The sequence below is a fragment of the Ursus maritimus genome, unplaced genomic scaffold (genome assembly GCF_017311325.1).
Source record: "Ursus maritimus isolate PB19 unplaced genomic scaffold, ASM1731132v1 scaffold_26, whole genome shotgun sequence".
NCBI classification, from domain to species: Eukaryota; Metazoa; Chordata; class Mammalia; order Carnivora; family Ursidae; genus Ursus; species Ursus maritimus.
Window position 1 is genome coordinate 1,175,908 of NW_024425119.1, and position 16,320 is coordinate 1,192,227.

The 16,320-nt window shown below is 44.2% G+C and overlaps 1 protein-coding gene and 1 pseudogene across 12 annotated transcripts in view; both read right to left on the reverse strand.

Annotated features, from left to right (window-relative positions):
- Positions 1–16,320, reverse strand: part of CACNA1C (calcium voltage-gated channel subunit alpha1 C) — a 639,879-nt gene that overhangs the window by 35,569 nt on the left and 587,990 nt on the right. For all 12 annotated transcript variants that reach the window (XM_040641994.1, XM_040641995.1, XM_040641988.1 and 9 more), the window contains 4 exons: positions 15,062–15,190; positions 12,741–12,806; positions 11,088–11,179; positions 7–172 (listed from right to left, as the gene is read on the reverse strand). In XM_040641994.1, the coding sequence (XP_040497928.1) occupies positions 7–172; positions 11,088–11,179; positions 12,741–12,806; positions 15,062–15,190 (453 nt within the window). The remainder of the gene's footprint in view (positions 1–6; positions 173–11,087; positions 11,180–12,740; positions 12,807–15,061; positions 15,191–16,320) is intronic.
- On the reverse strand, positions 4,192–4,302 carry LOC121105450 (annotated as a pseudogene).

A 16,320-nucleotide genomic window follows, 5' to 3' on the forward strand; every position in this document is an offset into this window, starting at 1 on the left:
GCTTACCAGGAAGGCACAAAGCATGTAGAAGCTGATGAAGTAGAAGACCGCGAAGCTGCTGCCACAGGGTGTTTCGCCTTCTGTGCTGTTGCTGGGCTCCGATTCGGGGGCACACTTCTTCCCTGGCATGCAGGCCAGCATGATGTCCTGCCATGCCTCCCCGGTGGCACACCTAGGGGAGAGAGGTGAGAGAGTCCGCCACCCGTGGGGCCCATCTCATATCTCTGGATCTTTCCTTCACCCTTTGCCCCATCCTCCCTCCTCAGAGGGACTACTAAGTTGAATTTGGTGTTTATCGTTCCCTGAATGCTCTTATACATTCGCTAAATATGAAGATACATAGCATTGTTTTGAATAGTTTAAAACTTTCCAGAGATGGTCACAATCCACCTTTTCTGAAAAGTCCTTCTTTTTGCCATTCATGTTAAGTTTTGGAGATTTATCCATTAGGCTCTAGTTCATTCATCTTAACTGCCATATAGCAGTATATTCTATGTATATACCAATTTTTAAAAAATATTTTATTTATTTGAGAGAGAATGAGAGCACGAGCAGAGACAGAGGGAGAAGCAGACTCCCAGCTGAGCAGGGAGCCCAATGTGGGACTTGATCCCGGGACCCTGGGATCATTACCTGAGCCGAAGGCAGATGGTTATCTGACTGAGCCACCCAGGTGCCCTCTATGATACCATTTTAATAAACCTGCTGTCCCGTTAAAGGTTTCTCTTTTATTTTCTTTTTTGCTATTACAAAGAACCCTACAATCAGCATGCAGGTCCATGCCCTGGTTATCTGCTTAGAGAGTGGAATTGCCAGGTGAAGGAGGTGTGTCTTCACTTCCACTAGGTATTGCTGGTTCTCCAAAGGTTTGTGCAATTTATGCTCCTGTTGTCAGTGTGGGACAAATGCCATTGCTTTGCAGACCTGTCAACGTTTTTTCGGTTTTCCCGAGGTATAATTGACAAAATTGTAAGATATTTACAGTGTCTGTCGTGATGATTTGATCCAACTCCTCCCACCTAGTTAACACACTCATCCCCTCACATATTGATCTTTTTTTTTAATGAGCACATTTCAGATCTTAGAAAATTTCAAGTATGTAATACAGCGTTATCAACTACCAACACCATGTTACCCATTAGATCTTCAGAACTTCTTTATCTTATAGCCGAAAGTGTGTGCCCTTCTCCTAACTTCTCCCTATCCTCATCCCTTCCAGCTCCTGGCTAACTCCTTTTCTACTCTCTGATTCTATGAGTTTAGACTTGTCAACTCTTTGTATTAATGAATTTTAAAAAATGTTGCTCATGTGATGGGTGTGAAATGATATTTCATTGCTGTCTTAATTTGGGTTTAAATGATTAATGGGTTAAGAATTTTTATTTCATTTTCTGTTGAACTGTGTGTTCATATTTTTGTCTCTCTCCTGGGTTATTTGTCTTCTTGTTCATTTGTGGTTTTTTAAAAAAAATATATTCTTTCTATTAATCCTTTGTCAGTTACGTGCATAGTAAGTACCTTCCTCCAGTCTGTGGCTTGTCTATAGCCTTATTTATGGTGAAACCTATTTATTTTAATGAATCTAAATTTTATTTTATTTTTGTAAAGATTTATTTATTTATTTGATAGAGAGAGAGCGAGCTGGGGGAGGGGCAGAGGGAGAGGGAGAGAATCTCAGGCAGACTCCCCACTGAGTGTGGAGCCCAACAGGAGGCTTGATCCCATGACCCTGAGATCATGACCTGAGCTGAAACCAAGAGTCAGACACTTAACCGACTAACTGAGCCACCCAGGCAGCCCTGATGAATCTAAATTTTAAATTTCACTGTTTTTTGCTATCTCGTTTGAAGAAATCCTTCCTTATTCTAGGTCATAAAGATATTTTCCTACATATTCTAAAAATTCTAAAATTTTGTTTTATATAATAACCCATTAATCTGGAATTTATTTTTGTTCTTTTTTTAGTAATAATATTTTTTTATTATATTATGTTAGTCACCATACAGTACATCCCTGGTTTTTTTTTTTAAAGATTTTATTTATTTATTTGACAGAGATAGAGACAGCCAGCGAGAGAGGGAACGCAAGCAGGGGGAGTGGGAGAGGAAGAAGCAGGCTCCCAGCGGAGGAGCCCGATGTGGGGCTCGATCCCAGATCGCCGGGATCACGCCCTGAGCCAAAGGCAGACGCTTAACGACTGCGCTACCCAGGCGCCCCACATCCCTGGTTTTTGATGTAAAGTTCCATGATTCATTAGTTGCGTATAACACCCAGTGCACCATGCAATACGTGCCCTCCTTATAACCCATCACCAGCCTATCCCATTCCCCACCCCCCTCCCCTCTGAAGCCCTCAGTTTGTTTCTCAGATACAAGGTAGAAATACGCTTTATCTTTTCCTTTGTGGATAACCAATTTTCTTAATACAATTTATTGAGTAGTTCATCTTTACCTACTGATTTGAAATATCCCTTCTTCTTCTTTTTTTAAATAATATTTATTTTGTTATCTTAGTCACCATACAGTACATCCCCAGTTCTTGATGCAATGTTCCATGATTCATTACTTGCTTATAACACCCAGTACACCATGCAATATGTGCCCTCCTTAATACCCATCACTGGCCTATCCCAATCCCCCACCCCCCTCCCCTCTGAAGCCCTCAGTTTGTTTCCAAGAGTCCACAGTCTCTCGTGGTTCATTCCCCTTTCTGTTTACCCCCCTTCATTGAAATATCCCTTCTGACATAAATTGTATTTCCATAGCTGTGAGGGTCTCGTGCTAGCCTTTTCATTATATTTTGTAGGTTTATTTGTCTATGTTGATACCAATGGACCACACTGTCTTGATCACAGAGCTTTATATTAAGTCTTGCTCTCTTATAAACAGTGAGTCCCTCCAGCTTGTTGTTCTTCAAAATTGTCCTGGCTATTCATTTTCCTTTTTTCTTACACAGACACGTTAGCATCAGCTCATCAAGTTCCATGAACAATCCCACTGACAGTCTTATTGGAATTGCATAGATTAACTTGGAGAATTTGATATTTTTGTGACATTAAGTCTCCCAGCCATCAATATGGCACACCTCTCCATTTATTTGAGCCTTATGTAATGTCTTTTAAGAATTTTTTATAATTCCCCCATGTATATCTTTTGTTAGATTATTTCTAGGTATCTTATTTAAAATAAATGAACAAAATTTTGGTATTATAAGCAGTACATTTAAGAAGTTATATTTCCTGTTTGCAACTGATGTATAGGGAATACTGTCGATTTTATCTGTGCAAGATTGGCTGAATTCTCTTAGTTCTGCTGTTTCTCTTGTATAGCTTACATGGGCAATAAATTTTTAAAAGAGGTTTTATTTATTTTCTTTTTATGGTAGTAAAATACACATAACAAAATTTACCATCTTAACCATTTTTAAGTGTTTAGTTTAGTGGTATTAAATATATCCACATTGTTGTGCAGCAATCACCACCATGCATCCCCATAATTCATCTTTTCATCTTGTAAAACTGAAGCTCTGTGCCTATTAACTAATAAGTCCCCATTCTCCTCTCCCCCTAGGCCCTGGCAACCACCTCTTTACTCTCTGTGTTTACAATTTTGACTAAGTACCTCATATAAGTGGAATTGCATAATATTTGTCTTTTTGTGAATGGCTTATTTCACTTAGCTTACTGTCCTCGAGGTTCAACCCTGTTGTAGCATATTGCAGAATTTCCTTCCTTTTTCAAGGCTGGATAATATTGCGTTGCATGTATGCACCACATTCTGCTTATCTATTCACGTGTCAGTGGGCACTTGGGTTGCTTCCACATTTTACCCATTGTGAATAATGCTGCTATGAACATGGTTGTACAACTATCTCTTCTAGATCCTGAATTCAGTTGGCTGGTATATATACCCAGAAGTGAAGTTGATGGATCATATGGTAATTTTATCTTTAATTTTTTGAGGAACCATCATACTGTTTTCCACAACGGGTGTGCCTTTTTATATCCCACAACAGGGCATAAGGGTTCCAATCACTCCACATCTTTGCCAATACCTGTTGTTCTCTGTTTTGTTTTGTTTTTTGATAGTAGCCATCCTAATGAACGAGGTAGTAGCTCACTGTGGTTTTGATTTACATTTCCCTATGATTAGTGATGTGAAACATCTTTTCCTGTGCTTATTGGCCATTCATATATCTTCTTTGGAAAAATGTCGATTCAAAATGTCTATTCAGGTCCTTTGCCCATTAAACTGATAAGAACAGATACTATACTTGATCTTAGCCAAAAGGCCGAGAAGCGATAGGTCCTTTGCCCATTAAAAAAAAGATTTATTTATTTTAGAGAGAGAAAGAAATTAGAGGGGAGGAGCAAAGGGAGAGGGAGAGAGAGATTCTCAAGCAGATTCCTTGCTGAGCATGGAGCCTCATGCAGACCTTGATCCCCCGACCCTGAGATTATGACCGGAGCCTAAATCAAGAGTTGGACGCTTAACTGACTGAACCACCCCAGGCGCCCCTCTTTTGCCCATTTTAAAGTTGTTGTTATTGTTGTTGTTGTTTTGGTTGTCGTTGTCGTTGAGTTTAGCGATCTTTTTTTTTTTGGCATTTAATTTTGTTATTTCTCTAATTCCTACTCTTTGATTTTTTTTTCTTATTGCATTGGATAAAATTTGCAGTATAATGTTGATTAGAAAAGGTGCTCTTTTCTGTTATATTCCTAATTACCTATTAGAGACTGAGTGTGTTCCCACCAAATGAGTATGTTGAAGCCCTAAACCTCAATAAATTTGCAGGTGAGGCCTTAGGAGGTAATAAGGCTTAGATCAGGTCATAAGGCTGGGGCCCCCATAATAAAATTAGTGTCTTCATAAGAACAGGAAGAGAGACTAGAGCTTTCTCTCTCTCCGTCATATGAGGACACAGCAACAAGGTGGCTCTCTTTAGGCCAGGAAGAGGGCTCACACCAGGAACTGAATTGGCTGGGACCTTGATCTCAGACTTTCAGCCTCCAGATACATGAGAAGGAAATGTCTGCTGTTTAAGCACCCATTTTGTATTTTGTTACAGAAGGCTGACAAAATTAAACTTGCCAGGACAGGAAAGTGATTGTTTTCCCTTGTTGATCTTCCACTTTACTGATCCTATTGATGGTTATAAGGGTTCTGAGTTGATATGCTTGTTTTATTCTACTTGGATCAACCTGTTGTTGTCAACAATGACAGGTCTACACATTTTCATATTTATACTTCTTGCTTTTTTTTTTCTTTCTTAATACATAAGGTATTAGCCTTATTTAGCCTTATAGAATGACTTAATGGAATGACTGAGGAGATTTCATACCCCCTTCTATTCCTGAAAAGTTTATGTAACATAGGAATGATCTATTCCTTGATATTTTGGAAGACATCACACATAAAAATACTGGATCTTGGAACTTTTTAAAAAAGATTTATTTATTTTTAGAGAGAGAGAGAGAGCAAGAGAGAGGGAGTGCCTTGGGGGGCTGGCGGGGGGAGAGGGAGAAGGAGAAGGAAAGAAGCAGACTCCCTGCCGAGTCAGGAGTCTCACGAGGGGTCAGTCTCACCACCCTGAGATCATGACCTGAGCCAAAACCAAGAGTCAGACGCTTAACCAACTGTGCCATCCAGGCACCTCTGGATCTTGGAACTTTTTGAGGACCAAAACCTTGATTACATTTTCAATTTCTATTGTGAATAATTAAAAACATTATTTTAAAGACAATTTTGTGATTTATATTTTCCTATATAAAATTATCTACTTCTAGATTTTCACATGTATTGGCATAAATTTGTTCATAATATTTTATCATTCTAAAAATCTCTTCCACGTCTGTAATTGTGTTACTTTTCTATTCCCGATGTTGTGCCTTTTTAAAAAAATTGGTTTTGATGAAAGTGTGTCCATTTATTGGTCTTCTCAAAGACTTAGTTTAAGGGTTCATTGATAAATATTTTTGTTTTATATTTTATTAATTTCTGCTTTATTTTAATAAGTGCATTCTTTCATACTTTGAGGTTATTTCGCTATTCTTTTTCCTTCCATTAGTTTGGTAATTATAGATTTTGTAAAATAAATTAATTTTGGCTCTGAAATTTTCTTTGGTATCGATGGGTGCATTTTGTAAATTTAAGATGTACTGCCCTCACTCTTTCATTTCTTAGAAGTATGTAGCTTCAGCTGTGAGTTATTTAGAACAATGATTTAAGTGGATAGATTTTGGAGGGACTACAGATTTTGTGGTTAATGTCTAATTTTTGTTGTACTGAACTTAGAAAAGTTTTAGAATTTTTTGAGTTCTTCTTTGTGACCTAAATCTTGGCTAATTTTTGTGAATGTTTCTGGGTGCTTAAAAAGAATGTGTTTTTTTTTTTTTTGCCATCCATTGATTACAAATTTACTTCAATTTGTCAGTTGTATTTTTAGATATTCTTTACCCTTTCTTTTGTTCTATTTGCTCTGTCATTATTTTATATGTCTCCCATTGTGTGTGTGTGTGTGTGTGTGTGTGTTCATTTTTTCCTTACCGTTCTATTAGTCTCCTTGGTATGTTTCCAAACTTTATTATTAGGCTCATGTACTTTTATGATTGTTTTATAATCTTGGTGGATTATACCTTTTATCAATATCCCTCTTTGTCTTGTTTAATGCCTTTCACCTGGAATTTTATTTCTTCTGATGTTGTTATAACTACACCTATTTTTTTTTTTTGGAAGCTTTGTCTGGTATTCTTTTTTCACTCCTTTATTTTCCCATTCCTTTATTTTACTCTATTATAAACAAGCTACAGCTAGACTTTTTAAAGCCAACATCAGAGTATCTACCTTTTAATAGAGAAATTGAATTTTTGGTGATTAATTTTTGTTTTTATTCCTTCCATCTTGTTTTATTTTATTTTCTTTTTTTTAAATTTTTTTTATTATATTATGTTAGTCCCCATACAGTACATCCCCGGTTTCCGATGTAAAGTTCGATGATTCATTAGTTGCATATAACAGCCAGTGCACCATGCAATACGCACCCTCCTTACTACCCATCACCAGCCTATCCCATTCCCCCACCCCCCTCCCCTCTGAAGCCCTCAGTTTGTTTCTCAGAGTCCACAGTCTCTCATGCTTCATTCCCCCTTCTGATTATCCCCCCTTTCTTTATCCCTTTCTTCCCCTACCGATCTTCCTAGTTCTTATATCCCATAGATGAGAGAAATCATGTGATAATTGTCTTTCTCTGCTTGACTTAAAACTAAGAGGCAGCCCACGGAATGGGAGAATATATTTGTTTTATTTTCTAATTTTCTTTTCCTCCCTCTCCCCCCCTTCCTATCCCCCTTCTTCTTTTTTTTCCTCTCCTTCCTTTTGCAGAATTGCCAAGGCTTTCTTTTTCCATCTAGTGATTTGGAATGTACATATTCCATTTCTGCTTCTCTAATGGCTGACCTTCACATATTTAACATATCTATTTACACACTTTCCTCTGGCTGTGTATAGAGTTGAATGGTATCTGTTTCCTTTCCATAAACAGGAGAAGAATGTTAGCACACTTTCATGTTTCTCATTCTTCTACCATCTCATTCTTCCTGCCTTGTTGAGATAATTGGGATTTCACTTCCAAACTGCCATTAAGGTTTTGGACATTTTGCCTTAACAGTTATTATTTTTTATTAAAAAATTTATTATGAAAGTTTTCAACCAGATACAAAAGAAGAAAGTCAAAGAAATGCCATGTACCCATCACCCAATCTTAGCAACCATCAATACTTTTCTGTGTGTGTTTCATCTATCTCCCCAACAACACCCTTCTCCCCTTTTGGCTGGAGTATTTTATTTTATTTTATTCTTTTGCACTCTCACCTTTTAAAATAATTGAAAGAGGAGGGGCGCCTGTGTGGCTCAGTTGGTTAAGCATCTCACTCTTGATTTGGTTCAGGTCATGATCTCAGGATCCTGAGCCCAGGGTGGGGCCCAGCATGGGGCTCCCTCCTCAGGGGGGAGTCTGCTTCTCTCCTTCTCCCTCTGCCCCTCCCCCCCGCACATGCACACTCTCTCTCTCCCTCTCTTTCTAAAATGAATAAATAAATCTTTTTTAAAAAATTGAGAGTTGACACACAATGTTACATTAGTTTCAGGTGTACAACATAGTGATTCGACAAGTCTATACGTTATGCTCTGCTCACCACTAGTGTAGCCACCGCCTGTCACCATACAACAGTATTACAGTACCACTGACTATATTCCCTATTCTGCATCTTTAATCTCCATGATGGAATATTTTAAAGCAAATCCCACACCTTATGTAATATCATTATATCAACCCTAAATACTTCAATATGCATCTCGAAAATAAAACAATATAATTTACATAACCACAAAGTAATTATTATACTTAAAAATTAGCAATAATTGTTTAATAACTAATACCTCCCTTAACAATTATTTAGACTTAATATAAGGTTTATAATTTCTTCGCTCATAACTCATAACTATAAACTTTATGGTTTCTTTACTAATATCATTACTCTGTTCATTCAATTTCTTTTTTTAATTAATTATTTTTATTATGTTATGTTACTCACCATACAATACTTCATTAGTTTTTGATGCAGTGTTCCATTCAATTTCTTAGATTAATTTTTCACTTAGAAGCGTATCCTTGTGTAGTTGTTTCAGAGGTTTATGCAAGGGAGTAAAATTTCTGCGTTCTTACACTTTTGGAATCAATTTTGCTTTGTTACTTGGATGCTAATTAGGCTGTATTACAGGCGTCTCGGTTCAAAAATATATTTTCTTCATAATATTGCATACATTATTTGTCTTCTAGTATGTACTTTTGCTAATGAGAATCTAATGAAAATTGGTATTTTTGAAAACAATTCACTTTTTCCTCTTTGGATGCGTCTAGGGTATTTTCTTTATTCTTGGTATTCTAAAACTTCCTCATACTGTGTCTGATGAAGGGACTTTTTGACAAACCTATTCTGCACTTAGTAGGCCATTTCAAATTTTCTTTGATCATTCTTTAATTTCATTCTCTCCATTCATTCTGTTGTTTTTACCTGAACTTGTATTAGAAAGATAGGATTTTCAGCTCTATCCTCCATGTGTTAACTTTTATTTTATATTTTCAATCTTTTTGTCCTTTTGGCTGTGTACTGAGAGAACCCTAGATTTGATCCTTCAGCTCACTATTTCATTCTTTAGCTGTGTCCATTTTCTGAATATTTCAACAAGGATGTTTTTCTGAGTTTTTTCTTTAATTTGTTCTTATTAATAATGACTTCTCCTCTGTCTCCTGCTCTTTGGTTCAACAGATGTAATATGCTGTGCAATCTCTCTAAAGAGATGAATTGTATTTATTTTCAAATCTTTTGGCTTTATATCTTCTTTTTCCTCCTCATGGGCTCATTCATCTGCTAATTGAACATGGTGCCTTTCTTTATTGATACTCGTTTCCCCCAAATACTTTGGGATTATTATTGACTGTTCTTTGTGACTGAGGACCAGTTCACATCTCTGTGGATCAAGTTCTCATTACAGAGCCTCCCTGGGGATCATGAAGAAAGAGAACACCCGCTGCCAGTGAGGTGGGTAGGCTGCATCTCCTTGAGGGTGGGGTTCCTGGGGGGACCTACTCTACCTCTCAGACCCCAAGCCCAGGGTTGTGATGTCAAGTGCTGCTTTCAGCTCATGAACATTAGCAACTGCGCTCCACATACGGGTCCTTGAGGAGCCAGCCTCATCGGGCCCCAGGTCTCTCCTGGGCCTTTTACCTTGATCTTGGAACTGCTCTCACTTCTTCCATAGACCACGCATTGTGGGAGATATGTTTTCCTCAGATCTCGTTCCTTTGTCAATTCTGATTTCTTCCATTGAGAAATTCCTCAGCATTCCTGGTTCACTAACAGCACTCTTCCATTTTTTTTCCTTCTTAGTACTGTTACGGGTTTGTTTTTTTAAGAAATATCTTCTGTCATCAAGGACTTTAGGAAAGGAGGGGAGATAGAGCTATGTGCTCGGTCTTATACTCGTGTTCAGCTCCGATACTTAAATATGGTGCAGGCTTAAGTGTTGTTGCTAAATTGTGGTTTACAGTGGCCTCTGTGTACTCCAAGTCTGCAATCTGAGGGAGGTGGTAATGTCTAGCTGATATTTAGAGAGATGTCGTTTTGATTTAATACACTTTGAGCAATAATGATACTTGGGGCTGGGTGTGGGGAAAGGATTCTCTAGAACTTGGTGAAGGTGGGGCTATCTGATAGAGTGGATCTCTGGATCTTCTGGAGAGGGACCCCAGGCAATGGTAGGGAGTTCACTGCCTCTCCCAGTGCCACAATATGTAGAGTACATGAGCTGGAACGGACTTTAGAGATCACCTGTCTAGGGATGGGGTACACAGTGCTTATCTGCCAGCCCTGGTCTGGATGGTCTGGATGGTCTGGATGGTCTCCTCTAGCAGCCCAGGCTGTGAGGAACAGGAAACTGAGAAGGACCAAGGGGGCAGAGCAAAGGGGTCATTAGGAGTCAGATGAGGAAGAAGCAGGCCGCAGCATGGACTCAGTCAGGAGTAGGCTGAGGAACCCTCTTTCCCCCAGCTAGGCCTGAGGTGGTGGACTTCTGAAAAGGTGAAGGCTCATGGCTGGCTTCACTGAGGAGGAAACTAAGTGCATGAGGACATAATAACCCAATAGAGCAAATGGCATTGACATCGGCAGCTATATTTGTTTGCGAGGGAACCGAGACTCAGAGAAGTTAGGTGTCTCACCCAAAGCGAATGTATCACAGGCTTGGCTTTGAGCTTGTTTGGCTCCCAGGCCAGGGTGCCGTCAGTATCTGACTTGTGATCCTCTAGTGTTTTTGGATGGTTACTGGCAGGCATGTCAGTGACCAGTGGGCTGCTCAATGGGAAGTACTACAAATAGCACTGAAAGGCCAGCTTTCTAGTCCAGGGAGGGAGATCCAGCATCCGTTCCCTCCCTGCCCGCTGCCCTGGAAGAGCTCCCTCTCGTTCTACGTCCAGACCGCAGGGCTGCATCATGTAGGTGTGTTTGTACGCATCCGTCCTCAGAGACTCACCTGAAGAGAAGCAGCACAGCTTGGGGGAAGGTCTGGAAGTTGTTGTTCCGGTTGATCTCTGTGGTGTCATTCAGGGCAATTTTCCCAAACACCTAAGCAGGGTGAGGGGAGGGGGATTCAGTGAACGGTGCACAGAGAGGGGCCTAGTTCCCACTCATCGTTCAGTGGTCTCTTCAGGGGTCATGGCTGGCTGTGGGTCAGGCTAGCCCATAGCTGAACTGAGTCCCCTGACGTGACCTGACAGGGCCTCTTTGGGGTAGACACCTGCTGCCCCATCCAGCCCCTGATCTGCATCCACCACACCGGACAGGTGTAAGAAGAAAAAGCTGTGGACCCTCAGGAGAGGTCCTGATGGGCCACTGGGAGCCGGGCTGAGAGCAGGTGGATGCTGCCATCAGCACCGTGCTTCTGCGCATGGACAGAGGGCTCTCTGTTCTCCTTCTTCTTTTTTGGCTGAAGATTCTTGGGAATATATCTTTTTTCTCTTTAAAAAAAACTTTACTGAGGAATAATTAACAAATATAGTTGTGTATATTCAAAGTGTACGGTGTGGTGGTAATTTGATGTACAATGCTCGCAGAATCATTACCCAGACCAACCCAACTAACACATCCATCAGCCCCCACGGTGAGCGTAGGTGGCTTTTGTTTCGGTGTGGTGAGAATGCCTCGGATCTACTGGCAGCCGCTTTCAAGTACACAGCACTGTTATCAATTACAGTCACCATAAGGCCCTCAGAACTCGGGCCTCTGGCCTCCTTTCCATTGCCATTTCATCCCAGATGCCCCCTCTTCCAAATTCAGTTCTTGGATTTCAGAGCACTCTGGGATGTGGGCAAGCTTAATCTATCCCTGAAATTAGCGGCCCCCTTATTTTTCTGGACTTTTAGAGCTTTGCCTGTCTTAGAAGCTGCTGCCCTTGGTGAGGGGACAAGGTAGTTCTTCTCATCTCAGAAGACTTTGGCCTAGGCACCGGGGGTCTTTCTGCAGAGAATAAGCAGGGGGAATCTTCCTTCAGAGGCCGCTGAGGAAAAGTCCTGGCTGGTGTGAATGCTGGGCTCTGGTGCTCTCTGGAGCCCCCAGGAGGGGCTAGCTGGAGAACGACACAGGGTATGCAGTGAGCACTTGCGAGGGGGCGCCCTTGAAACTGCTGCATGTTTGATGGGGAGAGCTTGCCTGCCTGACTCCTTCCTTCCCTCCCCCTCCCTCCTCCTTCCTTCGTTCCCTCTCTCCTCCCTCCCTGCCTGTCATTAGCTTCTCTTCAACGGTGCTGGGGTGGGAGATAGTCCTCAGGCTGTCAGACCTGGGCAAGGAGAGGGGTCCTGTCTGACACACCCTTCTTGTTGTTTTCTGGAAGGGGCTGTCTCTCCTGAGCCTCCTTGGCATTAATCTGGGAGTGTTTTTCCCTACTGAGACCAGAGACCAGGCCTGGGGCAAAGTGGAGAGAAGGTGGATAGGATAGTACATGGCTATTCACCCTGCTACCTGCAGGACACCATTTGCAGGGATATTCTAATTCCTGTGAAGTTCTTGGCCTCCGAAGTGGAAGCAGAAGGAGGGACCGTCAGGAGCAAGAGGGAGGTGTCCGGGAACATGGGGCTGGGAGGTGGAAAGAGAAAGGGGAGGCAGGGGAGCAGCAGGCCCGCTGTCCTACCTGCATCCCAATCACCGCATAGATGAAGAACAGCATCACTATCAGAAGGGCCACATAGGGCAGGGCCTGGAAGGAATCACAGGAGACAGGGTGTGAGGCCGGTGGGGGGATGATTGGCCAGATCCATTCCCAGAGGGCGCTGCGGCCTGGCTTTGGGAGGGGGCATTTCCAAGAGCCCCCACAGAAGTTCTGGGCACCAGGAGAAGGCTTGAACCATGGCATTGGCCTCTCGTTTTCCCTTGGTTTCAATCACCCGAGAAGCAGTGTGGAGTGCAGAGCAGGCTGCAGAGAAGGGGTACATATGGTAGGGTACTGCTTTAGTCAAAACAGTCAAGAATGAGCAAATGTCCTCCGACTAGACATAAGGCTTTGTACAACAAGGAGAAAGCTGTGGAGGACACACACCAAGGTTTCCTGGGGAGGTGTGGGGTGGAGGGGGGTTAGACCCTTCCTTTACATAGTTTGATGATATCCTGCTACTTGTAATAGAAATAATTACTAAGGAAAAACTTAAGTAGAAGAAAGATCATGGACTCATCCTCTTTCTGCCACTTTCTAGTCATGGGAGCTTGGCCATATTACTTAAGCTCTCTGAGCCTCAGTTTCCTTTTCTGAAAAATGAGAAGAGTAATTACCTCTCAGGGGTTCTGTGGTACTGAAATGATTGAAGACCTACAAAAGGCTGAATGTGATGTCTTCCACGTATTTGGGTCCCCTATATGTTATCCACTCCATGTATTATCTGCCTGGCAGCTCAGACAACTTAATTTTCCAGAGTCCCTGCCGCTTCTCCTGGGGCGAGGCCTTCTGGGGCTCAGGGCCTATTCTGGAATCCAGAGAGCCACACGTTCAGGACTAGGAAATGCCTTGCTAGGCATCCACACACCACTAGATGGCACTGCGAGATCACACGGATGCTGCTTCGGTCAGGTGGGAGCTGCTGCTCCACATTCAAGCCTCTGCCCACAGTTACCCGGGTCTGTTGCCTCTTCCTAGGAAATATGTGTGTGTGGGGGGGGGGGGGCGAGTATTTGGCAGCCTGTATAGTGATAGTGGCTGTGGGACCCCAGGGGTACACCCATGGACAGGGTCAGCCCCCAGTCCTGCTCTCCCCAGAATCCTCAGATTTCCAGGGACTGGGCAGGGTATGGCACCCTCCGGTGGGGTAGGGTGGGGCGGGATGGGGCTAGCAGAGGGTGGCTGCAGCTCATCAGGAAGGCCTGGTGTGCAGAGGACTGGCTATGAGGAGTGCAGCCAGGCTGGTCCAGTCAAGGGCCTGGGTGGATGAGTCCCAGGGCAGGAGGCTGCCTGGGAGGGTGTTCACACCTTTGGGAGGGGATTCCAAAGCAAGGCAGGCACCTGACCACAGAGCACTTCCTCTGGCCGCGCCTTCAGTTCTGGACACATTTGGATCAGGGACCCACTCCGTGCCTGTCCCTGGGCCCAGACTGGCCAGAGTGGGGGACGAGGAAGGCACCCTTCAGTGCCCGGAAGCCTGACAGTGGTTCTTCCGTGGGCAGGGAGAAGCCGCCGTCCGTGTTGGGCTAAGGAAGCATGGAAGTACACGCAGGGGTCCCTGCACCACTTATCTTCAAGGAATTCAAGTGACCTCATGGAGCTTGCTTCTTTTTAATGTCAAACTTACATAACACACCTCAGAGGTGGCCAGGGGTGATCATTATTCTGCTTTCACAGATAGAAATAATGGCTGAGAAAAAAGAATTAATCCTATAGTTAGGCAACCCTGTGCCCCTGTGAGGGGATCATGTCTCCTCGAATGGAGTCATAACAGGGTCCTGGAGAGTTTGGCTAAGTCTACAAACAGGTGTGGACAGTAGCCATTGCAGAAATGCCTTTTGGAAGGAAGGTGATGGCCAGATCCTAAAAATGCCGAAAGTGGGAGGGCCACTGAAGTTATCAGATCGTCTGGGCCAATGCTTTTCAAAATTTTTCCACCATAAAACCTCTTTGTGCAGTGAATTCTCGTGGAAAAATGCACGGATGAGAGAACCACTTCAGCCACCCCCTTAGCTCCCAGCCTTCTTTACCCCAACTTTGGGGAAATTTGAGGCCAGGGGCATGATTTTGGGAACCCTAGATGGAGTCCAAGGCCCTCATTGTAGACTGGAGGAAAGCCAAGGGCGGAGAGGGAGGCTGTGGTCACAGAGCCGCTGAGGAGCAAGGTAAGCCTGCACTGGCCTCCTAGTGGTGCAGTTCCCTGTACTGCGTCACCTCCAGAGCTGGGGGAGCTCCTGCGCAGCCCCGCCTCCAGGGAGCTGAGGACGCTGTCCTTGCAGCCTGCTGAGAGGGCAGGAGGTTACCTGGAAGGATTTGATGAAGGTCCACAGCAGGGTCCGGATGCCCTCTCCGCGGCTCAGCAGCTTGACCAGGCGCATGACCCGGAAGAGGCGGAAGAAGGTGATGGAGATGCGGGAGTTCTCCTCTGCGTTCTGGAATCCATCGGCAATAGGAGGTGGTAGTTAACATGGCAACAGAGAGGGGTGGGGCAAGAACGAGGTGGGCCCTGCTCTGAGCAACATAGCCCTCGGTTGGGGTGGAGGCAGGGCAGGGCAGGGCAGGTTAGCTGCACTAGATTCTCTCCCCTGGACCGCAGATGGGGAGGCCAGCTGCCTGCCTCTTCAGACAACCCAGGCCTGAGGTTTCTGCAGAATTCAGCTGTGCCCAGGCCCCTGAGCCCAACCCTGTTCATCTGTTCTCCCGTTTTCCCCTGCGTTCCTAATTCTTAACCCCCTGGGTGGAGCAATAGAAGGTTCCATAAGGAACTTCCATGTGCTTTGAAATCTCAGCTGAGAGCTAGCTGCCTTGGGCGCACCCTGCCTGGACTGCATGCTGAGGAAGCAGTCCCAGCCTCCCTCTTGTCTGGCTTGAGGGGTGACATGCATCCAGAGTGGGATCTGGCTCACTGCAAGGTGGCTGGGTGGGTCGTGGCCTGCATGCCAGCCCTGGGTATGCTTGCGCTGGGGGTCCTGGTGGGCAGGGTGGGCTGACAGAGAATAGGGTTGGAGTAGGTTGCCTGCGGCAGGGATCTTGTGCCCTGGCAGCTCAAGACTCCAGAAGTCTTGCTGTGCCGTCTCTAACCACAGGGCTAAAAGGGACGGTGGGGACAGGGGTGTTGCTTCGCCCGTGGAAAGTGTCTGTGTGCAGCCCTTGCCTCACCTCAGACACTGAAGCTGTTCCCCTTCTAGTACCCCCCCGCTCTGGGGCCTCTCTTCAGGCTGCAGGAGACCCTAGAAGGGTGGGGGACACACTCTAAGTGAGCCCTAGATGAGTCCGGGCCCCGGTGTAGGAGGACGGAGGGGTCCTGCTTAGGGCAGATCATCCCCTCAGGGGAGTCCTGGAGCTGGGGGGGGGGGGGGGGGGGAAGGGGAAGGTGAGTAAGAACCGGATCCAAGCCAAGCCAAGCGGAGGCAGGAACCCGGTGCTAGGGCTGCTGGGGTCTGCTGGCCAAGGGGCCTCCTCAGCCTGTGGGACCTGGAGCGTCCTGGGGCTGGGGTGTGTGCCTGGCCAGGGCTCAGAGGCAGGGCAGGCTGCCCTGTCACCCTCTGCCTCCAGACCTAAG